This window comes from Podarcis gaigeae (genome assembly GCF_964106915.1).
Source record: "Podarcis gaigeae genome assembly, chromosome: 2".
Lineage (NCBI taxonomy): Eukaryota > Metazoa > Chordata > Lepidosauria > Squamata > Lacertidae > Podarcis > Podarcis gaigeae.
Genome location: NC_139679.1, coordinates 44,229,122 through 44,256,615, shown reverse-complemented (window position 1 = coordinate 44,256,615; position 27,494 = coordinate 44,229,122). Strand labels below are relative to the sequence as shown.

General features: G+C 44.4%; 1 protein-coding gene across 8 annotated transcripts; it reads right to left on the bottom strand.

Annotated features, from left to right (window-relative positions):
- Positions 1-79: 79 nt before the first annotated feature.
- Positions 80-21,961, bottom strand: PTGER1 (prostaglandin E receptor 1). Of its 8 annotated transcripts, XM_083725565.1 has the most exons (7): positions 21,564-21,961; positions 17,092-17,201; positions 11,742-11,809; positions 10,798-10,934; positions 8,300-8,584; positions 2,747-3,602; positions 80-1,929 (listed from the first exon to the last, which is right to left on the bottom strand). In XM_083725565.1, exons 6-7 carry the CDS (start codon positions 3,572-3,574, stop codon positions 1,645-1,647), a joined length of 1,113 nt encoding a protein of 370 aa, XP_083581691.1. In that variant the 5' UTR covers positions 3,575-3,602; positions 8,300-8,584; positions 10,798-10,934; positions 11,742-11,809; positions 17,092-17,201; positions 21,564-21,961; the 3' UTR covers positions 80-1,644. The 8 variants fall into 8 exon arrangements, with proteins under 8 accessions (XP_083581691.1, XP_083581692.1, XP_083581693.1 ...); XM_083725566.1 differs by lacking the exon at positions 10,798-10,934; XM_083725567.1 differs by lacking the exons at positions 17,092-17,201; positions 21,564-21,961 and adding an exon at positions 12,167-12,991.
- Positions 21,962-27,494: the final 5,533 nt, after the last annotated feature.

Here is a 27,494-nt window from a genome sequence, read left to right as displayed (position 1 = left end):
TGACAGAGCCAGCTGACAGCAGGAATGCTGGGATTTAGTCAGTGGCATGAAGACAATAAAGTGCAATAGGACAGAACGCTCCACAAAAATACTTTATTGTAGAATGGTCAGTGCCAATCAACAGCTCTCAGGCCAGAGCACCAGCAAGCAGTAGCCTAGATCCCCTGCCTGCATGATCCCTACAGAACAAGCTTCTCAGGATTTTCCCACTGTCCCCTGAAAGTCCCCGGAGGGCCATTATCCTAAGTCCAGAGCATAACAGCAGCTGGAGGCACCCCACTTATGGTCTGTTGGCTAGTCCCACCTACCTCTCCAGTACAGTAGACTACACTGCAGGGCCCTTGGCAGCCTCCCATCTAACTGGAATTCATGGTAAGCCAGATAGGCTTCCATCTGCCTGGTGCTCCTCCAACTCTTTCCTGTCTATGGAAGTAGCTCACTTATAAGTGCTCAGTTCCAGGAGGCACTTCCTCGTTTCCCATGGAGGGTGGGAAGCTGTGTGGAAGAGCTTTTGGTTATCACATTTCCAACCCTCTCACCCCATTGAGCATCCCCATTTGCATGCAGGGGTTCCCTGGAATGACCAAGTTTATATCTAAATTAAATGCTGTCCTGAGTCATCATTACCCTGTGCCCTAGTTCTGCTCTCCTGTTTTAGGAAAGGACATTATGCAGGGATTATTTTTTTCTTGGACAGATATGCTGCTGCCTCTGAGGAAGGGTGCCGATTTATGTATGTGTTCCTTTGCACGGCACTGAACTGCAGCAGCCTCTAGAGTGGGATGTGGAAAGAACATTGTGGGCCCAGAGTGTCCAGGTCACCGCGGATTAAACATAATGCTGTATATCAACTGCAGCTGGATAATAAAATGCCTAAACCAAATTATCCAAGAAAGGATGCCAAAGGTCTCCCCCTCTATTTTTATCATCGCAGAAGTTGTCTCCTTGCCTAGTAATGAATCCACAAGCAAGCTTTATGCCCCTGAGAGGTTATCATTGAAATATGGAATGGGGGGGGCATTCATGGATGCCATTGTGCTCTGAAGCACTGACAACTCACCACTTTGGACTAGAACACTAATAACAAGTCAAGGTTTCCATTCATACCACATAGCTTGTACCAAGAAAGTGTTGGGTACACTCAGAACGCACTTAATCATGGCTTTCCTCCCTGTCATCAACAAAATTATCAGAACATATGAAGCTGTTTTATACTGAGTCAGACCATTGGTTCATCTAGCCTTGAGTACTGGAAACTCCTGGATCTGAGCCACAGTTCTTCAGCCCTGCAGAATGGGTGGTGCCAGGAACTGAACCCAAGACACTTTTGTAAACACTGCTGTGGGGCACACACACAAACACACACCCCGCCCAGAAAAGATGATCACAATTCCTTCACAAATCTCCAAAAAAAGATCCAGTGCCCCTTGTCCACCGTAAAGTCCCAACTAGGTAGGGAACTGGGCCCAGCAGCATGCTCTTCTCCACAATCTTGAATCCCATCGCTCTTTTGGCCGAGAGGGTAAACTGAGAATGCCATATTGGCTCCTTGCATACAGCACTACCATTCAAGGGCCCTGGATGCTGGCTGAATCCCAGGGGAGATAATTCTGCAAACAATGGAGAATGTGCAAAACGTGCTCCTTAGGGGGTCTTCAGAGTAGAGGTTCTCCTGCTTGCTCCTGCCAGCCCTATACTGCGCTCAGAGCTTTGGAAGGAGCTGGCTTCCCAGCGGTCAAAGCGGACTCCCTTGAAATAAGGGCGCCGAATAACTAGAGCAAGCAGCTTGCGTAGCACAGCACGCCGAAGCAGGATATATACCCAGGGGTCTAGGATCTGGTTCCAGGAGGCTAGTCGCACACCCAGGAATAGCAGCTCCTTATAATTAAGGTCTCCATGGGAGTTGGTCACTGACAAGATAACAAAGACCTGGGAACAGAAAGAAGCAAGAATAGCAGTTAAGAGGACAGTAATTCTGCTGCAGCCTTGTATCTTACTCTCTCAGTGATCCTAACGAAAATTGGAAACGGAGGAATAGGAACTATGCACACACCAAACTGACAGTATAGTCATTGCGCCATCCTCACTCAACATGCCTACATTTGTTCCCTGATAAGAGCTTCCTAGTCTCCATGGACTCATTAAGGGGACGGCTGCTTAGTTTGCTGCCTGGACTTTAAGAGAAGAAAGGACCTACCAAATCTGCTTCATGGAGGCCCATGCACCACAATAGTTTGATTAGCTGATGCTTTGGCCTCCTGATGGTATTGACCTCCAGAAATCTTCCAGTTATAATTTTCCCCAGGAAGGCACCTCTGTGGATCAGAGTCACATTACATCAGTGCCATTAGAAATTTGGTGAAGGGCCATAGCTTTAGATGTGAAAGGTTCCAAGCTCAATCTCTGCTATCTTCAAATAGGGATGGAAAAGTCCCCTGTCCAACATGCCACTGCCGTGCAGTTTGGGCGAACTGAATCCCATTCCTCATCAAGGCGCTGCAGGCCCCCCGCAAGATTCTATCCACCCATGCCGGAGATTTCACCGATGCTCACCAGCACATGAATGCCCTGCTTTCATTCTATTGCTGCTGCTCCTCCCTCCCAGCTGCCTCTTACACGTCCCAGCATTTAAGAACCTAATGGTCCACCTAGACCAGCATCCTGTTCTCACAACGACAAGTCGGATGCAAAAGCAGGACTATGATTTCCACTAATCTCCTCTCCCACCCCACCCCACTCCACTCACCAGTAAGGGGCTCCAGCAGATGCAGGAAACCACCATGATCCCCACCAGCTGCACAACCATCTCAATGTCATGGGCTTTGGCCCGCCGGTGCCCACACTTGCGCTGACTGCGGAGCCGAGCCCGCACCAGGTTGAGTCCACTGAAGGTGTTGCAGAAGAGGGAGGCCACCAGCGAGGCCAAGCCCAGTGTGGAGAAGAGCAGGGCAAAGCCCACATCAGGCCAAGCTTCTGCCTCTCGCACCTTGATGAAGCACCAGGTGCCTGGGGCCTGGACGACATAGCTCCCGAAGCTGCAGAGAGGCAACAGGGCAATGGCGAGGGCAGTGCCCCACAGTCCCAGCAAGGAAAGTTTAGTCCGGCCCGGCGTCACCAAGGAAGCATGCAACAAAGGACGAGTGATGCCCACACAGCGCTCCACTGCCATGATGCAGCCCAGGAAGAGCGGGCACAGTCCGAAGAATACCATTGAGGCTCCAAAGAACTGGCAGAGGGATTTGGAAGGGTCCATCTTTTCCCAATTGCTCTGTGTGGCATAAAGACGCAGCACGAAGGAGCCTGGAATGACGTGGCCTGCGAGGTCGGTGATAACCAGGCTGCTAGCGTACAGCAGAAAGGTGGCCTTGGAGCGGCGCCGGAAGCGGGTGTAAGACTGCACCAGGATAGCCAAAGCCACCACATTGGAGACAGCACCCAAGGTCATAGAGAAAATGGGGGCGGCAGGTGAAGATGCCCTTGCAGAGCTCTGGATCTTTGTGGGCTCTGTGCAGCATGAGGAGTGGTTCACAGGTGAAGCCTGTGAAGCATTGGGAGAGTGGATGCTGGACATCATGTCAATGGCTACCTCCAGGTGCAGGCATCTGCAAGGGGAAAAGAGGTGTCAGAAACTAACCTGAGGAGGTCCTTAAGAGGTAAGAAGTCTCTCTAAAAACATTTGTTTAGGGAACCCAGCACATTTCCCCCCAAAAAATCTCCTTTGCCCTGGATTCTGCTCTGGAGCAGAGGGAAGAAGCATGCCTGAGGAGGTTGAAAGTGCACTTCCTGCCCACCAGAATCTTCCGTTGGGAGCTACAAATCCAGCAGATGAGAATTGCTGTTCCTTCCCAGCTCCTGCAGAATCCAAAGCAAGAAGAAGCTGGTTTTTATCCTGTCCCCTCAGTAATTACTTTTCTGACTATCAAACTGATTCTCCTTAAATCCTCTTTCGTCTTGCCATATAATCTGATGGATTTTCCCTGACTTTCCACCTTCCCATTCCTTGTGTTTCATGTCCTCAAATTTGCAAGGAAATGCTGGACAGAACTATGTGCATTTTAGATACTTTAATTAAATGGTGATGGTGGTGATAAGGAAGGAGCCTGGGGGAGGGAGGGAGAGACCTTGAAAGACTTTAGCAACTGAAAGTCAAGGTACTGCTCCTACAGTGCTGAGGAACTAGAGCACTCTTGGCCTTTTTGTAAAGGAATACACCTGGTTGGTCCTTCCCCCAGTGGTTTTGGATCAGGGATGGTACAGAATGGAGACTCACACATGAGAGAAAAATTGGGGAATACTAATTGGGAGAATTATAATACTGTACTGTATCTCATTTTAACAGTAACATTTTTCGAAATGTCATTTAAAGTTACTGTTTCTCCCACCACATTTTTGCCAGCTAAGAAATATAAATGGAATGCTGTTATATTATCATTTTACATGTAAACATGTTTAGCTTAATATAACAAACACAAAGCCTGCGACACATTCTTTATCAAGTTTTTGGATTGTACGTCATCACAAAATTAAACAAAAAAGCAAAACATGATGAGGACAAGTTGGGTCTGTTCCTGGGAACTGGCATCTACTCTCTCAACGGTCATCAGGTCTCAAACTTTCTGAAAACAAAACAGAAAAGCCTGTAATTTGTAATAAGGAATCCGGGGTGGAAACCTGGGGACTGCAGGCCAGTTAATTTAATGTCTGCCCTGGGAAAACTGGTAGAAAGTATTATTACAGTAACTAAGCATATAGAAGAACAAGCTTTGTTGAAGCAGAGCCAGCACGGCTTCTGCAAACGCAAGTCCTATCTCATAAACCTATTAGAATTCTTTGAGAGTCTAAGCAAGCATATAAATAAAGGTAATCTGGATGACATAGTGTGTTTGGACTTTCAAAAAGCTATCATCAAAGAATCCTGAGTAAGTTTAACAGTCATGGCATCAGAAGAGAGTTCCACTTCTTGAACAGGAATTAGTTAAGTAGCATAAAGCAGTGAGAAGGAATAAACAGACAGTTCTTCCACTGGAGGGATGTAGAAAGTAGAGTCCCCCAAGGACCTGTGTTTTTTAACCTGGTCATGAACGATCTAGAGATAGGGGTGAACAGGGAGGTGGCTGATTATATTAAATTGTCCATAGTAATTAAAAACAAAAGGAGATCACGAAGACCTCTCAAAAGACCTATACAAATGCAGTGAATGGGTGGTAAAATAGCAGATGTAATTTGGTGGAAACAAGCGTAAAGTGATGAATGTTGGGACAAAAAAAAACTTCATTTCTTGTATACGTTCATGGGATTTGCAGCATTAGTGACTGTCCAGGAATGACACCTTGGTCTCATAAGTATATACTGTAGCTCAATTAAGATGTCAACCCAGTGTGTAGCAGCAGTGAAAATAGCAAATTCCATGTTAGGGATCAATAGGAAAGGAAAATAAAACTGCTGGCATCATAACGTCATTATACAAATCTATGGTGCGACAGCATTTGGAATGCTGTGTACAGTTCTGATCACTTCAACTCAAAAAGGATATTGTAGAGTTGGAAAAGGTTCACAGAAAGGCAACCAAAGTAAGCAAACTCCCCTATGAGGAAAGGTTGTGGTATTTGGGATTTCTTAGTTTAGGGGAAAGCAAGTAAGAGGTGACATGATAGACATTTTATAACATTACAGTATGCATGTCATGGGTGCATAATTTATCCTTGTCTCATAACATAAGAACTCGTGGACATTCAATAAAGCTGAACATTGGAAGATTCGGGACAGGTAAAAGAAAGTACTGATTTCCGCAGGAGGCAGTGATGGTCACCAACTTGGAGCATTTAACTATTTAATGGGAGATAAGTCTATAAATGGCTACTAGCCACAATGGAGGCTATGCCTTCATGTACCATGGATACAGAGGACGGTCAGAGGCATTATGCTTCTGAATACTGGTTGCTGGAAAACACGGGAGGGGAGAGTGTTTTGTGCTCAGATGCTGTTTGCTGATTTCTCACAGGCATCTGATTGGTCATTGTGAGATCAGGATGATGGATAAGGTGGACCAGATTGGCCTGATACAGCAGGGCTCTTCTGATGTTATATAATGGTCTTAAAATGGTGTGTGTGTGTGTATGTGTATCTGTGTGTATCTGTGTGTATGTAACTGAAAATGAGTTTATCACCTAGCACAGCACTGAGTTGAACTTACTCATAAGTAAGTATGTTTAGGATTGCAGCCAACTGCAGACTTCAAGTTTTCAACAGAAGAGCTTTCTCTTTGACTTCCCTCTCACCATTTACATCTAGCCTGAGAAAAAATTACTGGGAACTAGAAAGCTTGCTCACTTTTTGTGATACTTTAGTTGGTCCTCATAAAAGTATTGTGCAGCTGTGGATTTTAAATTTTTCCTAATAGTTCAACACATGTACCTAACATTTGCATACAGTCTGAAAGAGAAACATGCTTTCTTATGATGGATGGGGCGTAGCGGTATAAAATACTAGTACCAGAAGCAAATTTTATTATTATTGCCACTTACAGCAGAGGGGTGTGTGTGTGTTTAAATCAAGAGCTCTCTGTAGTAATCATATGTAGCATAACTGAATCAGTCTGCTTTATTTTTGTTTTATTCCTATTGTCTGGCTCAACTAACCTAGGGCTATATTCAGAACCGGATGATTGAGTGAGTCATAACTTCTAATATACTATAGCTCCCATTTGTCTCTGTGAATGAGAAACAGCATCCAGAGAGGTACACTTAATGAGCAATTGTTTTGCTTACCCCTCCCTTAACATCCTTTTAACTGCCCAGTAGTATTAACAGGAGGGTAATGTTAGTAAAAGGGAGGTAATATATTAATTCTTTCAATAAACATTTGAGGGGCACAATCACAATCAGGGGGAAAATGAGTTCCATTTGTTTACTACATTAGAAGTAGTTAATTAATGTGGGGTATAAAATATTAGGCCTGTAAAGTTTGATTAATTGGTTAATCTGTTAGAAGACTATTTCATTGACTAAAAAGCTGTCCTGGATTAATCAGACAGTGGATGTTGATGGGTCCATATTTAGTCATGCTTAGAGTAGACCCCTTGGAATCAAGAGAATCATATTAGCCACGACTAAAAAGTTCTACTGTTTTCAATAGGTCAATTCTGAACAAGACTGAATTTGACTCCATCCCCCGATATCTAATATAAGTTGATAAGTGTCTCTGTAAAAGAGGCATTCAACCTTTTCTTTCAGGAGGCTAGTAGAGAAAGGAATGACTCCTTCTAAATTGATGACTGTCATCCAAAGTGTGCACATTATCTGAAAACTGAGGATGCATCTTGCTTCAGAAATATTGCTTTTAGCTGTATGCAACTTATGCAAATTTAATCAATCAACTAAGACTCATATAAATAATCATCTATGATCGTGTACAGTAGTCAATATGTGGTACCAGGATCCTGGTACCCTTTATCTAATGCAAACACTCCGCTTTGGAGAGAAGAGAATCCAATAGTCCATTCATTTTCATCCCTTCCATGGTGGAGGATGAAGACCTCTTCCGCATTTAGACAGGCCCTCTTCAGAGCCAGCTGCCTCCCAAGGCGCTACTGTCAGACGCAGGAGAGTAAGACCACCACCACACCCTTTTGCTCCGAAATCAATTAATTATTGAATACTAACTACCAGCATTCACAACTGTCTACAAGGGTTAGGATCCCCACTCCAAGCTCCCATCAGCAAGCATGCCAAACAGGGGGTGAAAATCCCATCCTAAGTGTGACTATAACAGAGCAGTGTAAGCTGTGTTTACCGGGAAATAACAGGCGCTCAGTTATTTTTGTGTAGGCGCGCCAAGCTGTATTTGCCTCTGGTGCAAGATCCTTATTCACGATCACGCTATTTTCCTTACCTCAAATAGTTTGCCAGATACTGCTTGTTACTCCCATAGTCTTGTTACTTCCTACTCCTTACGTCTAAATTTACACATAGAAGAAGTCGATAATATACCACATACCCTGGTGCTGTCTGCAGCCCTTCTGGCTGTCAGTGCACCAGAGTGGTTGCATAGCGCAGCAAATCTGTGTTTAGAGATGTTGGGAGTGCTACCCCTTGAGAGAGCCCCTTCTCAATAAGAGATTCGCTTATCTCAAGTCTTGAGGGGACACGTGCAGTCCCAGATTTCTCCCCAGCAGCCCCTGATGGTCTTCAGCCTGCACACCTTCCCCTTGTTCCCCTCTCTCTCCAGCTCTGCGCCCTCTTCCCGTCCCGTCGAAGTTGGCGGGATTAAGTAAGAGCTTGGAGTTGCGCAGGAGACTCACCTTCTTCAGGGCTGCGCGCTTCCGACGCGTCCGAGTCTCACCTTCGGTTGCGTCCGGCGACACGGAAGAGCCCGGCGCCGATGCTGCCCTGACTTCAGTCCGAAGTACACTTCATTCGCCTCGCTTTTGCCTCGCCCTTCCCCGCTCATGTGCGAGTTTATAGGACGGGCACCGCCCTCTTCTGCCACTAGGGGACGCTATGAACTACTTCTGCTGCTCCTCCTCCTCCTCGGTCGCCTTCCAAAGAAGGATTTGTTCCGCACGAGCCGCCGCAGCAAAACTCTCCTGCATGAAAAAAAAAAGTTATGTTTTGCAGCTCTAGACACAAGTTCACAATCATAAGAAACTCACAAATCCTTTGTTGCTGCTGCAGTATGAGACTCTCAACGTGCAAGTCGTGCATGGAAAAGTTCGGAGGAGAGGAGGGAATCCGCTGTTTAAATACACTCTTTAATCATCATCATTGTGAATAGAACTTACTGGCACGGGGAGTCATGATTCCTCTTAAGTATTCTTACATGCACACATCACCCTTCCAGCACCTGTGGGGTGGGGTACCAAAAACTTTCTGCCATGTTTACCTTGGTGCTGACCACACTCACCTGGGACAGTCATCCTGATTTGTGGTCATGATGTTATTGGGCGGGTTAGATGTGGTTGCAATTTCAATACCACTTGCACCTACGAAAGTTTCAAGGCAGACATACTGCTTCATTTCTAATGGGTGCCTGCACCGTAACTTTCTGCAACTTTTTGAGGTGAGTGAGACGGGGTTTGTGCTGCTTGTCCTCCCAGATGGCAATAATGTGGTAACAATGGGGAAGCATCTCAGAACTAATAAAGCAGAATTGATGTGTGGGCAGTCCAGTATAAATCCACCACTATTACTGTAGTGGTGACATGCTGCTGAATACACTCACAAAAAGCACCACTAGTCTGGAAGGGCCCCAAGACGGGACCATTGTGACGAAACTCAACTCCCCTTCCCCTCCTCTCCGACTCTTCCATAGCTGACCATCTACTCTTCCAATCAATTAGCCTTGTAGGCCTGCTGTCAGCCAAATCACAACAACACCCATAGTGACTCTACGATGGCCAGCTTCAAACCAGGCAGTCTGAGCACTTCCTTAGATTCAGATGGAAGGTGGTTGTGTGGGCAATGACAGAACAAAGCTGCCCGTCTGGGAACCCTGTCCTGGCACCTGAAGACAGCAGTGGCCTTGCTGTCTTGACCTAGCAAAGTGTCACATTGTTTGGAGCCTAGGGGCTGCATTACACAAAATGATGTTTTCTAAAGAGAAGTTATGGACGTCTCCTGTGATATACATCTTACACGCAGCAAACATTCACAGACATATTCACAGACATATATGTGTTTGTCCCTGAGCGAACTAGATGCTGGATTCTTGCAAGGTCCGACTTCCTTGTAGGAGATCTAGTTCATGCACAGAGGCCATAAAAGGGCCCACAGCTGACCCAAGACAATTTGGCACCTGAGGCAAGCCACCAAAGGGTCTCCTCCCCACCAGAGAAGAAGGGGTGAGTGACAATCTACACCAGGAACAAAGGAACAATGAATATCTACATCAGGATCTGCTGCCCCCATGGAGCCTGCCACCTGAGAGGGCCCCTGCTGAGGCTTCATTGCCACTTTTTCTTCACCAAGGAATTATGAAACCCTCAGAATGTTGAAAGGGGACATTGTGTTCCACGCAGCACTTCTGAGAAGGTTACCCAATGGCTCAGCAGCCTCTAACATGCTGTATGGGAAGAGGGTTGAAAAAGGGTGAGTGGGTTTAAAAAGCACACACCAACAAGTTTAGCCTTTGCTTTCTGAGGGGGGGGGTACTACTAGGACTCCCAAGAAAGCAAGAACCGCAGAAGAGCCTGTTATTTCAGCTTGTGCACAGAAAGCTGGACTCAGGCTGTGAGATCATGTAAGTGCATTAGAATGGGCAGAGGGAATCTCTTCGTTCCATCCAGCATATTGTTTGTGGCAGGGACACAGTTGATCAGCGCCACCCAGCAAACATAACAGATTTAACATCCAGAGTTCCTCGTAGGAATTGAGATGCAGACAGTGAAGGAATTAGCTGAATGTCACAGCCAGGAATAGACTCTACCCAACTCTTTGCCCACCAGTGGGAAGTGGTACCGCAAGACAATAGGCAGATACCACACCCTCGTAAGGAAGAAAGGCAGGTGGTGATGGGGACCTTCTTTTTCCATGTGACATCGCCTGGCTAGCTGCCCAACTATGAGTTGCATGTGGAACAGGAGAGGAAGTCTCTAGCGGCCACGATACCCCAGTGTTTTCTGTTTTGTCTTGTTCCTATTGAGTAGTTAAGAGGATTGCGAGAGCAGGGAGAGAGATCTGATAAGGAGGCAAGGTTAGGGTAAATAAAAACATGAGCATGAGCAGGACAGGAAGGGCCTAGAACAAGTTTCCTGCTCTGGCAATGCTCAGTGCTCACCGGAGGAACTTGGCGACCGCTAACCTGGCATTCTCCAAGACGGCGCTGGTGTTGGCATACGGCTCTCTCATCTACTGGCTGAAACGCCATGACCTTTCTTTGAAGTGCAGCTTCAAGTGTTTACATATCCCAGAATTTCATATCCCAGAAAAGCAGCAGGACTGTTGGGGAGGGTGAAGAGATACAACAGGGAACGGAAGAGAAAACATTTCCTCCCATCTGCACAGCGTAGCTACTAGACAAATTCATGAAGAGTAAAGTTATTAATGGCTACTAGTTGCAACCGCTTTGTACTCCCTCCTCCAGTATCAGAGGTTGTATGTCTCCGGATGCCAGCTTCTGGGAAGCAACAGCAGGAGAGGGTGATGGGCACTCACATCCAAATTAGGGGCTTCCCAGAGGCATCTGGCTGGCTGCTGTGGGAAAGGCGATGTTGGACTAGAGGGGCCTTTGGCCTGATCCAGCAGGGCTATTTTTATGTTCTTACAGTCATACTCTTAGAACAAAATCCACATTGTGGGTCTCCCTTCCAAGCTCAAAGCAAAGTTGGTGACAAGGTTTGAGGGATGGGCAGGAGATTCAGTTGGAATCCAGAGGAGAAGAGCAAAGGGAACACATTGTCAGGGTGGTCAGGACAAGATGGCTCCTTGCTAGCTTCCTCTACTTAGGAGCATTCAACACAAACAAAACAAGTCATGAAATACGTATGTTCAAACCACATTATAGATGGAACACAATGCTCCAGCTAGCTCCAAGCCACACTCCTGGTGGAGGGTGTAACTAATGCAGGATCGCCTTCCTGCTTGGGCGTGGGTAGAGATAGCTATGCTGCTGATCACAGTTTTAAATAAATAATTGAGTTTTGTCAGTTCTAGCTTTGTGCAGGGTTGGGGACCTTGCAGCCATAAATGAAATAAAAACTTATAATAATAAATCTAAGTAGAGTGACACCCTGATTCAAATCTCACCTCTGCCATTAAGTCACTGCATGGCCTTTGGAAAATCTCTCAGTCTCATGACTTATCCTACAGGGTTGCTGTAACGATTAAAACAACACGTGAATTTATATCACTGTATACGTTTGTGCTATATCTTCCTTTGCCTACATTTCTTCTTTGCTGCACTTCTTGCTTCAGCTTTTGTTTCCTTGTGGGGCCTAGTTTAAGCTACTATAGTTTTTGTTTACAAATCTCTTTGTCCTTCCCTTTATCTACATCTTCTTCTCTTTCTGTCTATTTACTCTCTCCATCACCTCTGCCCCAGTTTGCTTCCTCTATGTCACACTCTTCTTGTTCTTTCTCTCTGGCTGCCCCTTTTCTCTGACACTCACTACCTCCCTCACATCTGCAATTTTCCTTTCTTGTCCTTGTTTACACTACATATGAAAATGCACCTCTTCCCTTGAGCCTTTGTCCTTCAGTCTCTGCCTCTCCTTTCCTCTCCCCCGCCATTCCTTTTCTGTTCTTTCACCTGTCCTCAAGGTGTTGACATGTAGATAATAAGCTTGATAGCAGGCAAAGCCCATTTCTTTCATACTGGGCAGGACCTAGCTTGTTGAAGGACTTTATATACAATAAACATTATTAGTATTACATGAAAGGTGTGCCAACTCGGAAGCAGAACCTTTTTTTGAAGACAGAACAAGAATACTCAGACAGCTGATGGACCTCCTTCCCACCACCTGTCCATGGCCATAAAACAATAGAAATACTTAACTAACTGACCAATCACATTGGTTCTGTCCCCCCCCCCACCAAAAGTCCTCCCCCCCCACAAAAATCCTGGCTACGCCCATGCACCTGTCTTTTAATCTTTGCCCATATTCTCACGGGTCCTCTGTCACCCCGGTGTGGTGTTGTGGTCCAGTTACTTAGCCATGAAGTTTGCTAAGTGATCTTGGGCCACAGTACACAGTACTGTTTACTCTGCATCCAGTGTGCCCCCCACCAGGAAGCATGGTACACATTAGCCATAATCCATATCTATCCCGAAATTACTTAGTAAATACTTTGATGCATTTCCCCCCAAACTAGCTTCGATCTGAATTGAGATAAAGAATGACTTAGCTGCGTTTTAAGCCCGTAACGTGTACACAGCCATTGTCTCTCAGCCTAACCTACCTCACAGGTTTTTGCAAGGATAAAACGGACAGGGGTGAGAACTACGCATGCCACCTTGAGCTCCTTGGAGAAACAGTGGGGTATGAATGTCGTTATTACTGGGAAGAGAGGGGGTGGGGGAATTGATTAGTGGAGCAATGGGACAGATGGCAGCACCCTCTCTTGCCCAAGGCTGGAGACCTCCACTTCCAAGTCACGACCAGACAGCCCTTGTTATAGAGCCACAGGCTCCAGGTAGTATGGGATTCTTGCCTAAGAATCACAATGGAGGAAGATGAGCTTCCATGCAGCAGCACATTAGAAACGCACTCCTAGCTCAGCAATGCTGATACATATCTACCCTGCCAAAGGTCATTGCGGGAAGGGAAACTCAACTACTCTCTGATGAAGGAACTTTTGGCTGCTTGAACTGCTCAGCATATGCAACTACCTCTCCTGTTCAGTTGAGAATTAACTCCAGCTCTTCCCACCCCCACTTTACCACCAGAACCCAGTCCTTTGTGGCACCATTAGCGATAATGACTCCATAGCTGCTGAGTGCTTTAATAATGGGATTGTGGTTGACTGTGGAAGGCCTCTAGGGTGTCTTCCCAGCACCCACCCCTCCGCTCTCTGAAGAGGAAGCAGAACAAGGATAAAATTTGCCAGCTCTTCCAGTGCCCCTCAGCCCTGCCTCTAACTCCACATATATTGCAGCCTGAGCCCTACAAAAAAAAAATCTCAAAGTGACTTATAGATCAATAAAAAAAACTCCATGTACAAATATTTAAAAATAAATACATACATAAAGAAAATACATAAATAACATACAATTTAAGAAGTTGTATTACACTTGTGGTTTAATATATTTATGGTTGTGTTATTTTTTGTGATGATAGACTGCTCTGCCTCCTTTCTTTTAGCAAATGTTTTGTGCCACTGGGGAAGTGGTAATTCTGTACTGATTTGTTTGGATGTTTTTTGTGATGCCAATAAAAGGTTTGATGATGATGATGTGTTATTTTTGTGCTTTGGCAATGAAGTCTCTCCATCAACAGTTCTCCGTCAAGAACATGACAGGGTTTTGGGGAGTGCAGCTCTCTGGCCTCATTCCCCCTAGCAGCAGGAGAGCAATGGCGAGCTTCCCAGGAGTTGTTAAAGGCTTTCCTGGAACTCAAGAGTGACAGAAATTGGGCAAGCCCTTTCTCTCAATGACTCCTGTCTTCCTTCTAAAGGCACAGGGATTCACAGAGACCAGGCTGGCTTTCTCCCTGGTAGGCATTTGTTTGACAACACAAGAAACATTATTGACATTTTGGAACTTCTACAAACAAATCTGAATACCAGAGCGGTTTTGATTTTTGTTGATGCAGAGAAGGCCTTTGATAATATTTCTTGGATGTTTATGAAGAAAAATTTGGAAGGGATGGGAGTGGGGCGGGGGTTCGAAAATGGTATAGAAGCAATCTACACAGAACAAAAAGCTAAATTGATAGTAAACAATGTGGTGACAGAGGAGTTTAAAATTGGAAAAGGGACACGCCAGGGGTGCCCCCTATCCCCCCTATTGTTTATCTCAGTCCTGGAGGTGTTGCTAAATATGATTAGAAAGGACCGGTTGGTCCAGGGGATTGAGGTCGGAGTGAAACAATATAAATTGAAAGCATTTGCAGATGACTTGGTATTAACACTTCAGGAACCAGTCTCCAGCACTAAAAGAGTGTTAGAATTAATTTCTGATTTTGGTCGGGTGGCGGGGTTTAAGTTAAATAAGCAAAAAACCAAGGTTTTAGCAAAAAATTTGACAGTTACAGAAACAGATGAGTTCTCTAAAGAAACGGAGCTGAATGTGGTTAAAAAAGTAAAATACCTAGGGGTGTACTTGACCTCCAAAAATTTGAATTTGTTTAAAGATAATTATGAGAAATGCTGGTCAGAAATCAAAAGAGACTTGGATATATGGTCAAGACTGAAACTTTCCTTGTTAGGCCGAATAGCTGCTGTAAAGATGAATGTATTGCCGAAAATGTTATTTTTGTTTCAGGCCCTACAGATCGTGGACAAGGTGGAATGTTTTGGAAAGTGGCAGAGGGATATTTCTAAGTTTGTTTGGCAGGGCAAAAAGCCCCGAATAAAGTTTAAAATATTAACTGATGCGAAAGAAAGAGGGGGATTTGCCCTGCCAGACTTGAGGCTATATTATGAATCTGCAGCCTTCTGCTGGTTGAAAGATTGGATTTTATTGGAGAACACTGATGTCCTGGATCTGGAAGGGTTTGACAATGCGTTTGGGTGGCATGCATATTTGTGGTATGACAAGGCCAAAGTGCACAAATTGTTTAAAAACCATATTGTCAGAAGAGCAATTTGGAGGGTCTGGATAAAATACAAAGACTTATTGGAGAGTAAAACTCCGAGGTGGCTCTCACCGGTGGAGGCCAAGGCACGTAAGAGACCCAACATGGAGGCCCATTGGCCTAAATATTGGGAAATAATTGAAAAAATTGGAGACAATTGGAGGTTGCTAAGTTTGGAGAAATTGAAAACTAAGGTACGAGATTGGTTGCACTATGCGCAAATTCAAGAGGTATTTAAAATAGATAAAAAAGTTGGATTCCAGGTGGAAAAATCGAAACTAGAGACTGAATTGTTAGAGCCAAAAAGTAAACTACTTTCGAGAATGTATAACTTGCTGCTTAAGTGGAATACACAGGATGAGACAGTCAAATCCGCTATGATAAAATGGGCTCAGGATGTGGGGCATAACATTATGTTTGCAGACTGGGAAAGGTTATGGAACACCGGTTTGAAATTCACGGCATGTACTGCCTTGAAGGAAAATATTATGAAAATGGTATACCGGTGGTACATGACCCCAGTCAAGTTAGCCAAGATATATCATCTGTCTGACAACAAATGTTGGAAATGTGGAGAGGCGGAAGGGACATTCTTCCATCTCTGGTGGACCTGCCCGAAAGTGAAGGCCTTCTGGGAAATGATCCATAATGAACTAAAAAAGGTATTGAGATTTACCTTACCTAAAAAACCAGAGGCCTTCCTTCTGGGCATGGTGGACCAGAGAGTGCTTAAGAAGGACAGAACCTTTTTTATGTATGCTACCACAGCAGCAAGGATCCTGATTGCAAAATACTGGAAGATACAAGATTTACCCACGCTGGAGGAATGGCAATCGCAGTTGATGGACTATATGGAACTGGCTGAAATGACTGGCAGAATCCGAGACGCGGGAGAAGAAACAACTGAGGAGGATTGGGAAAAGTTTAAGGACTATTTGAAAAAACATTATAAGTTGTATGAATGTTAAAAAAAATGCACCTTTCAGGAAATTCTAGCTTCAGCAAATGTAAGTTATTGGAATGAAAATTAAGACACAAGAATTCAGAGGTAAAATAATGAAATAACTTTATTGTGTTTAATATAAAACATATAAGAATTGAGCGACAGTAAAATTGAAAATAGGGAACATGATAAAATGGAAGTTACAATAAGTTTTGAAATAAGTTAACAAATTGCTGATGCTTTATAAGACAGAGAACGCAGGGTTCGGAGGATGTGGGGAAGTCCTATAGAATAGAAGGAAAAAGAATATGGAAACTTGTTACCTATACCCTATCTTCTTATAACCACTCTTTATTCTTTTTTCTGTATTTCTAAAAAGCAATAAAAATATTTAAAAAAAAAAAAAAAATAAAGGCACAGGGATTCCCTATGGCCATTGAGGGAGAGAAACAGGATAAGGCAAGAGGACATGTCTCCCACTTTCTCTACTCGTAGCACAAGCCCTAGTCTACAGATGGAGATTGTAGACTGAATTTAGTCTTCTAGGTGCTTGTAGGTATTAGGTTACTTCTAGGATTCTGGGATGAAGAAGCAATAAAAAGTTACTGTAAAAACAAAAAGTGCCTCATTCTGAATTTGAATTTTAAAAAAATTAAATAGAGCATTTTTCCTCTCCAGATGAAGTGGTTTTGATTCAAAGTGCAGCATCCCATGAAAAATGAAGCATTTCCCCTTCTGCAGATGCTTCCAAGGGGTTCTCTGTAGCCACAGATCAGTTATAGCAAGCCTCTTAAAGACGAATGCCTCCAGTCAGCTGACTAATGCTGAAAGTGCATCTTCAAAGGAGGTTGTTGTAACCTTCAGTTAGCTGCTCAGCAGTTACAGTTACCTCCTTTGAACTTTGACAGGTGTCACTAACCTGATCTCTGGTGATTAACAAGTGGGTGGTCCTGACATCTGTCAAAGCTGACCCATGTGGGTGAGGGATTTTTGAATTCACCCTGCGAACAGGATCCAGTTCATTCCTGCCTTAAAGCAAGATAGAAAAAAGGTGCCATTTTATTTGGGAGCTTTTTCTCTTTACATCCATTTTAAGAAGATGCAATATGACACAGATTTCAAACCATATAAATCCTTTGCAATGGTATATGTGTTTATAAATACCGTACATTTTTGTATTTTTTGCATTGTTACTGTATTTCACAATCTGTAACTATTGAAAATAACTAGTTTTACCAGCAAAATAGAAACAAAACGAAAGACTAGTCATGTCTATTTGGACGAGAGCTTGCCTTCATTCTAAACTTACAGATTTAATACAAAAGCAGCATAATACTCCAGTACTTTCTTCTAACAAGAAATTGTCCCTCATAGGAGTGCCTATGGATCTTCCCACTGCAGGAGTGGGGAACCTGTGGCCTCCGTTGATGCCACTGGATTCCAGCTTCCATCATCCCCTGTCAGTATGGCCAATGGTCAGAGGTGATGGGCCCCCAATCTGGCAACATTGGGCGGGGGGAGGGGGTGGCAAATTCCGCACTTCTGGCTTATCTCTTGGGGAAGGGGGGAGCAGTGAGGAGTTGCTGTCTCCAGTCTAGTGCTCTTGAGTACCATTTCTTCATGACCCAAAGAGAGTGCCATTTGCCTGGTCAGGAACACCAGTTTGAGAACAGTTCCTTTTTCCGAGGCCTTGGCCTCCAGCTAAGTACACCAGCTAAGCACTCCTTAAGGCCCACTCTCCTCTTGGCCCTCACCCTCTTGTTTTTTTCCTGGCCTTTTATTCATCTCCAGACAAAACACTCCTCCGCTTAGCAACTAAGGTTGCAGGCAGAATTGGTTTGCTTATATTATTAATAATAAACTGCCTCAGACACAAACCAAACAACATAATATGGTATTGGGTTCCAGGCCAGACCTCTATCACTAAAGAATCAAAGTGGAAAGCAAATGCATTGGGGCAGGCAGGCAGTGATACTTTGCTTCATGAATCATTAAATCTTTACATTCCTGATGTTTAACCATTTCTCTCAAAACTGCTTGTGCTAAAGACTTGCCGTGTAAGAGATTATTTGCAACCACCACCAACCCCCACAAATTCTTGGCCTACAGGTATTCCAAGAGGTAAGAACAAAACACAGACCCAGTTTACAGAATTTCCCCACTAGGTTGCAAGACTGGCCCTATTGTTAGGCAGAGTGAGGTCAGGCAGCAGATGCTGAGAGGCAGGCAGCAGCAGTGAGATGCAGGGAGGTAGATTGATATGTGCCACCCCCTAAGCTAGCCCATCAGATGCTGTGGACGATGCTGTTCCATTACCAGTGTTGAATTAAGATTCAAATGCTAGTCCAGTTCAATTCCATCCATGGATTGGTGGGTGCCTTCCTTTACTACTGGCAGCAAAATGTTTTGGGCTAGGTAAAAGGTAAAGGGACCCCTGACCATTAGGTATAGTCGTGACTGACTCTGGGGTTGCGGCACTCATCTCGCTTTATTGGCAGAGGGAGCCGGCGTATAGCTTCCGGGTCATGTGGCCAGCATGACTAAGCCACTTCTGGCAAACCAGAGCAGCGCACGGAAACACCGTTTACCTTCCCGCCGGAGCGGTACCTATTTATCTTCTTGCACTTTGACGTGCTTTCGAACTGCTAAGTGGGCAGGAGCAGGGACCGAGCAACAGGAGCTCACCTCGTTGCGGGGATTCAAAACCCACAGCGCCACCCGCGTCCCTTTGGGCTAGGTACCTTGAAGAAATTCCTCCTAACCACAGGTGACTTCTATTACCATGCCTTTCTTACGACACATATATTATTGCCTCTTTTCACTGTTCATCAAACATGGTGACTTCTCTGATACCGAAAGCAAGTGCAATAGAGCAGGCACAACAAACTGTATTACCCACTCCTTCTTAAGACATCTCTTACACAGGGCTCATTCACACATACGTGTGTGTGTGTGTGTGTGAGAGAGAGAGAGAGAGAGAGAGAGAGAGAGAGGGGGAGAGAGAGAGAGAGAGAGAGAGAGAGAGAGAGAGAGAGAGAGAGGAGAGTGCTCACTGGTATATCCATAGCACATCCATAAGCACTGCTTACATGTATTTAACTTAATTACTCAAGATTAGATAACACAGCTGCTTGTATGAAGTTACTCTGCTGAAAGGCAAAGTGTGATATAAGGTGAAAATAAAGTTCTAACTGTGGTATTAGGCAAGTCACCACCTGATGCTGCAATCCTCCAGGGGTGACCATGCATGCAGAAACCAGCTGGTTTCCAAAGTGGTCAATACTGACCCATTGGGATGGATGGGACTGTGCAGGGAGTGAATAAAGACTTGGGAATCAAAGCAGGCCTTGGGTGGAAAATAAATTTACAAGGTATAGTGCAAAAACACATGCCAACAACTAGGAACTAGGAACCTTAGAAATAAAAGGCATGGACATGTATAGATGCGTATGGTATCAATATTATTTTCTCTTGGTTTTCTTCCTTGCTTTTTACATGTTACGGTTCCTAGGAATGGTGGTTGTTAAATAATAAATGTAGATTATATATTCCTGTTTCTTGACTTTATTTAATTTACATTCCTAAGAATTTGGGTTGTGTTAATGACGACTTTAAATAAACTCAGAAGTTTGGGAAACTTGAGCACACACACACAAATTTTGTCCCTATATTCTCAGTTCTACAGTAATAGATAAACTAGGCCTGATTATAGCAAATTTCCATGTTTATAGTAAGAGGAGCCCATTGTTAGTAGCAGTCAGCCCACAGTTTATAGATTCAGAATTTGCACAAACTAGGGTTGCCATATGTCTGGAATTTCCCAGACATAGCTGGTATTCAGCCCTTGTAAACAGCATCCGGGCAGAAATTGAGTTTTTCTGAGATTTTGCAAAAAAAAGTTCAACAACTTTGGGAATCCCCACCCCCTTTTTAGGAATATGACAACCTTAACATATGCACACACACACACACACACACACACACACACACACACACACACACACAACACTTTTATCCTCAGTTGACATCCAGTGCTGACAGGAGGAAAGTGGCAAGTAGGGGGAGAGTTCTGCACTCCTCACCCATGGATCCCTTCAGCAGTTAAGAGTTGACTCCCTGCCCCTGTTTCTACAAGACTAGGAACAACCTGCCAATTTCCTTACGGGGTACAGACTAGAAAGTGAGAGAGAGGATAAGATACTGCAATATATTTTGGGTGTTTCAGCTAAAGGTATCAGTATATGCAAACGTTTGCAGTTATATTCAACACAAGTCCTAAGAACTGAAATTCAGGACCAGATTTAAACAACAGTGGATTAACAAGAGATTCTTAGCTTCATGAATCATTAAAACAATGGCAAGCACCCGATGTTTAACTTTTTCCGAACTGTTTGCTCTAAGGATGTACTTATGTGTGGAAATATTTGTATATATTTTGTATCTTCCCTAGTAATCAAGCACCGTGGTTTTGTACATAGACTGCAGTGAATTTTTGTTAAATGTGTGGATGCACGGATGATTAAACGTGTATGGTTACATAGCTGCAGCACAGTGTAATTATTTACTGTGACACCTGAAAAATGAAGGGTTTGATGTAACTTGAAACCTCATATTGTTGTATTCCAACAGCAGTAGGTCAAGATTTGAAAGAAACCAGAGCAGCTCATTCCTTTATACCCTTTATATTTTGGCGCCTGTTCAGGGATAATCTTGTCGTGCCAATAAAATATTTTGTGTGTTTTTGTTCAGTAATGTGAAGGAGAATCAGGGGAAAGAGGTGGGTTATAGATTGGGAGCTCTCAGTTTTGCCTGTTCTGCTTCTCACAACATGAATAAAATAATATTAACCTAACCCTCTTTTCACTACATGCAGATAAAACAAGCTCTCTATTGCACAATTTCATTGTTTGCTAGCAGAGAAGACCCAATGCTTCCTTCTAGTACAGGGTTTGCCAACTGTTTGGGGCCAGTGGGTACTTTTGGAATGTTGGGTGGCAGTCACAAATGGCTGCCATGACATAACACAAAATGGCTGCCACTTATAAAAGAACAGAAAAAGAGGCAGGAACAGGAACACTAACTAGTGAATGTAGGGCCGCCATACATCAGACACAGCTGGGATTTGGCCATCAGAAACAGGGCTGAATTGCTTTTAAAATGTGTGGGTGAATCCAGATGTATGGCAGCCCATGTTGGAAGTGTAGATTTTGGTGAATCTCCTAAAAAAAATAGCTTACAAACTAAATCCCCCCCTCAAGATTTTGCAAAGAAAAGCTCAACTTTTGTGCCCAGATTTTCACTTCTTGAAATATGGCAACCCTAAGTGCAGACATCAGTGGGGGAAGGCACCTACACCAGCCATGTTCACTCACAGAGAGAAGCTCTTTTCACCTCTTGGCTCAGAACAGATGCATGGGTGGGTATTCAGTCCTGGCATCCAGTCAAATATGGGCATGTTGAAGAGGGCATGTTTAATGTAGGAGAAACTGAGCCAGTGCAAACAGGAGCTGGGGAGGAAAACAGTTTCTCATACATACACTGTGGATTTTTCATGGAATGTTTACTAAGACTTTCATGGGCACCATAGCAGGTACCGTTGGACACATGTACACCTGTATGTGCTACGTTGCTGACCCCTGCTTTATTGGATTAGCAATAATACTGATCTTCAGCACTTTTCAAATGCCCCCCTCCCCAGCCATCCCAGGGACCTCAATGTGGAACTGGTTCCTCTCTGAAAAGACTCAAGAAACTTTGCTGCCTGAGGTAGATTAACAAATGGGGCTTCCCTCCTGTTGTGTATTGAGTCAAAGGATTTTATATCTGTATTATTATTGTCTGTATTACTTTAGGGTAAAGTAACTGCCTTTTGGTTCCAGAGGGTACAGCTACTATTGGTTCATTTAAGCTGCTGTATTTGGATCCTGTCTTATTGGTTTCCTCCAAAAGGCAGGACTGTGATTGCCTGATATTGTTCCCTCCAAAATGTATCCTTTCTAGCTTGTTCCCTGTCCCTATAAATGTAGCTCTCCCCTCCTCAAGTCTCAGTCTTGTTTGCTTTAATAAAGAAGTGTTACTAGAGAACTGTCTCCAGCATATTATGTCAAAAGAGCTGAAATCACAAACCCCACGTCACAACACCTCCCTAAGGCAAAGGGCATGGTATACAGGGCTGGCCAAGTTATTTTGGCACCTGAAGTAGAAAAGCTCACAAGCACTTCTCCCTGGGAGTAAAAATACAACAATCATTTAAACACCTCACATTTTGCTGCCCTTTCATGACAACCAAAATAGCCGCCTGAGGCAGCCACCTCACTCTTCCTAATGGTAGGACTGGGCCTGACACCTTTGTGTTTGATATTCTTCATTACTGCTTTGTCCCAGAGGATCCTTGTGTATTTTTTTTAAAGGTCTAGGTATTTATGTAGCCCTGAGCTGATAAGTTCTGCCAGTTCACTTGCCTATCTTGAAATCCAAAGCGCTACTACCTGTGCTCAAGGATATTGCCAGGCCAATATCATGCACAGCCACAAAAACGTTCCCCCCACCTTCAACGTCCATTCTGCAGAGGACTGGTTAATGCTAGTTATTTGGTATAGTCTTCTAATATTATAGTAAAGCGATAGCCTGGGCACCACCAACCCAAAGATCTGCTGTATCTCAATCCTTCCCTTCCTTCAACGTCCACTCAGAGGAGCTAACTAAGGACTGTTTTGTTTCTGTTGGGTCTGTGAGGCAATTTGCAACGAAAGAGGCTTATGCATTGCTTAACAAGAGGCTTGTGCAAACACTTTCTCTCCTGTGCCCCTGTTGTGTTGATAGGACAGTGAGAAAGCATCATCCTTCTCCCAAGGGAACGAAGCAGCTAAAATCCTGCTAGAGACAGCATACCTCTTCCTGGGCCTGAGGAATCATGTTGGCCTGTGGAACAAACACAGGGAACAGAGAGCATGTAAAACCTAGGGAAAACATGAGTCCCTTTCCTGATTTCACACAGCCTTTGCTACCACCAGCCAGCTATTCTGAAGAGGGTTGTTTCTGTGTTCATACAGCAGCAGGCCAGACAGTGTGGTGGGGAGGTTTGAAAAGGATTAGATAAAGGGAATATTCACAACTTCATCATGGCCTTCCAATTCTGTGAGAATAACTAAGGACAGGAACAGGAACAGCACATCCCATTTTGCTGCTCCTGCTCCCCTGCCGCTGGCGCCACAGCTCTCTTACCTGCATGATGCAGCGGCGCCCACAAAGCTCCAGCTGTGGTGCCAGCTTCAGGCAAGATTTCATCGGAAACCAGTGCCACTTTTCCACTGGCAGCAGATGCAGCAGGGAGCGGGAAGGTGCAGCAGAGGCAATGTGGGTGCTGCTTCTTGGGCTTCTGCTGCTCGAGGCAGATGCCTCACCTTGCCTCTTCAGAGGGCCAGGCCTAGGCAGGAATTCCATTTCTCTCTGGACCCAGCATAGGGCAAAATTTGCCTTTCTGCTGCTGCATCTTGGCAGTGATTTGTATTGTGTTTCATTCCAACAAAACTCCTTGGTCCCTCTGGCAATTGAGGACAGTGATTATTTGGGAGGTTGGGGAAGTGGGATAGGATTCCCAGCACAACAGAATAAAAATCCTTCTTCTACATTATAGGTTTTCCTGAGCAGGCTTCATGCTGTTTTCTCTTCCGTGCAGTACTTGAATCCCATCCAGGAATGAGGCAAAATTATTCTGTAATTTACTTTTGTGCCAAGAGTGCCAGCTCTGAACGTATTCCAGGGGTCCATTAATGCAAGCTTTATTTGCTTCTGTCAAGGGCACTTCAGAGCTGATGCCACATAAACATTGTGCTGCGGGCGATCCCCGGTCCCATCATGAAATCTGGCTCGGAAGAGAGGAAGGAATTAGAGTAAAGGCCAGGCAAGCTTTCTTTCTTTTATTTTCTTTTTTGGACAGGAATCCTTTGCTAAGAGAAGTTTTTACCACTGATGCAGCAATCCTTCATTTAGCCCCCAACTAAAATAACATAAGAACATAGAAAAGAGCCTGCTGGATCAGGCCAATGGCCCATCTAAGTCCAGCATCCTGTTCTCACAGTAGCTAACCAGATGCCTCTGGGAATCCTCTAGACTAGAGATTTTTAACCTCTTGATCTCTATGGATGTTTGCTTTGATTTCTTGATTGCTATTCACTATAGCAGTACTATAGCCCAGGGTGGCCATGTGTCCTCCTTTACAAAGGACAGTCCACTATTTGAAGGACAAGACAGAGGGCTGTCCTCTGTGGAATAGTGCCCTCTATTTGAAGTGCTGTCCAGTCCAAGAACCCTAAGAAGGGAGAGCACCAGGGGACATGAAATTGCCCATCAAGCCCCTCAGATAGCAGACTAATCACGCACACAGGTCTTCCTCACAGCCTTCCCCACTATGGTCAGATATATTGTGTTATATTTAATTTATAGCAATTATTTCTAAATTTGCATCTATACAAATTTTATGCAAATCGCCACCTCTTTTGTCTTGTTTTCTGGTGATTTCTAAATGGCCACCCCTCATGCAGCACCCGAAAGCGGGAATGAGCAGGGTTGCTGCAGCAAGGCTTGATGAAGTTATATGGTAATCAATTACAACTTTTTTTAAAAAAAGAATGGGTATGTCAAGATTAATCAAGACCTTAAAAACTGAGAGAAAGTGAAAACACCTAAAGGCGGAAGGATGGGCAACTAATGGTGAAATGGAATTGGAGGCAGCAGGAACTCACAGCCACCCCCATTATAAGATATTGATCTTCATGGAAACTCGGACAAACGGTGGTTAGGAAAGATCGTTCCATCCATTACATTCCAGAGTAAAGTTCTGTTCGCAGCAGCAGCACACCCTGTTACAATCTTTAACTATCTGTTTCTTTGCACATTGTTGACCTGTGGTGGAGCATGCTTTCAGAGATTTGCTTACGTAGGTACTTCCTCCTCTCAAGGTTATTGGGTTGTTCCTTGAGTTTCTGAGTAGAGCTATATTTGATTGCACACAATCAGCCGCTGAAGGGTGCACATTAAAAAAGAGAGAGAGAGGAAGAAACTGAACTTCTTTTATGCTGTTGCAAAGTAGCCAATTGCCTTAAAGGAGAATATCCGTATCCTGGGAGGCTCAGGGCCTTCTTGGCATGACAGTATAAGTCCAGCAGGCCCCTGGCAAGGCCCCTTAGCCAGCTTAGCCCTTCAAGGCCCATGGCAAGTGTACCCAGCTGCCTCCCACCTCTGCATGGGCCTGTCCATAGCCTTGTTGTATGTAGTTCCCTAAGGAAAGGAAAACCTCTGGCCTTCCATATATTGCTGGACTGACTACAATTCCCATAATCCCAGATCATTGGCTAGGTCTGTCCTCCAAGACCAGCTCTCCAAATAATAGTCAGGGCAAATGCATAGGTCCATCCTGAGGCAGATGTGAAATATTGTAACCACTCTGTTATTTGTTGACCTAACTCTTCAAACCTCTTTAATATAAGTTCACGGTCTTTTTCTTTTTATAAATCCTTATATGTCACCTAGCCCCCTCTCATCTTCTTTCCCACCACTGATATTGCTTCAAGTGGGGAAAGCCACCATGTTTTTGCCTAGCAGCTAAATTTGGAACAAGGGGGTTGCTAATATCTTCTATGGGGAACCTATTAAAAAAAATAGTTGTGACTTGCTTGAGAACCTCAGTGTCAGGGCAAAGTCCTGGACAGTGGTATTTGGCAAGTAAATGTGTTTATGGAACCATGGGATTGGAAGGAAACAAAAATATGACCACCCCCGTGTAATCCACAATTCCGTGTACCAGAAGCAGAGAGCAGGTACATTGCAGAAAGATGCGTTCTGACCTTATAGTTTCAGATGGGGGTAGGGGAGAGTTTTAAGCAATGCAGGAATCTGCCTTACACTAAATCAAATTATTTATCCATCTATGTCACTATTGGCCACTTTGACTGGTAACAGCTCTGCAGGGACTCCAGCAAAGGGACACCACATCACATGCTGTCTGCTCCTTCTAGCTGAAGATGCCAGGGATTGAACCTGGAACCTTCTTCATGAAAACCTATGGTCCCTCTAAAGTTTTGGCTACGTTCCAGGCCATTTTAATCATCAAGATTGCATGGAGTGTGGTGTGTTGCATGGTGAAGGGGATTCCTGAGGTCTTATCAGGCTCAGTCACAGACCTCCGGTGTGAGTTTAGGTGAGTTTCTTTCAATGCATCTTTTTCTCTCTCACTCATTACAAGGAATAACGGAATAATCCACACCATGGGGCCAGTCTCAGGTCCTTGTCCTGCCAACAAATTTTGTCATTTTCTATAGGAGCTCTGGGTAAAGTGTCCGAAGCAGGGATACCCAGATATGTAGAGAAAGGGAAACAATACAGACTCCAAGAACAAGAAGCCAGTGTCGATTTCTGGAAACAGAGTGATAATCCTGGGAGTTGTGCAGCCACAGGACGAAACTCCTGTTCATTGGCTTTCTGCCAGGAAGAAGAAAGGAACACATTCAGAATTTTTATAACTCCATCACAAGAATACCAATTTGGTGCAGTAGGCCCTGTTTCTTTCATATGAGTGAAGCAGCCTGAATGACAGGGAAAGGAAGCAGTGTACAGGGTTTTTCCTTTGGAATGGATCCAGGGTTCTTCCTTCCCTCCCTCCCTCAAAAATAACAGATGCCAGACATGTCTGCCTGGGCAACAGCCAACCCCTGAGGCATGGGATCTATCAACAGGGTGGTGAAGGTTTATGGATCTCAACACAAAAGGCTGGCAGCCACCACAGTGTCCACGCACCTTGCTCTGGAGCAGCCACTCTCTAGTATAGTCCAGAGCTCCACCAGACCAGAAAAAGGTGGTCTCTCTTCAACAAAAAGAAAGGGACAGCATTTATAAACAATGGCTGAATACCTGAGCCCAGTGCTATTTTTCTAGAAAAAGAGGTGCCGGAATTCAGCATGAACACTTCCCTCGGTCTCTTAGAATGGCAATGGCCCCACCTGAGAGGTGCCAGAACTGAGTTGGGCAAGTTCCGGCTGAAAAAAAGCCCAGGCTGAACCAATCAAAATCCTCTTTCAGATGTGGGACAAATGTGCACATTATTGGCAAGGGTTATGAGTCATCCTTGAAGCAGTAAGACTGGCACAAAAAACGGTGTCTGTAAATGACTGATGGGGTTGTGGTATGAATCTTCAGTAGTAATACCTCATAGGTGCATTTCATGGTATTTTGGCCAGAAATGTGTAGATTTCTGAAGGACCAGCATGATGGCTAAAATCCTAACGCAACATACCTGGGAGTAAGCCCTGTTAAATTCATAGGATT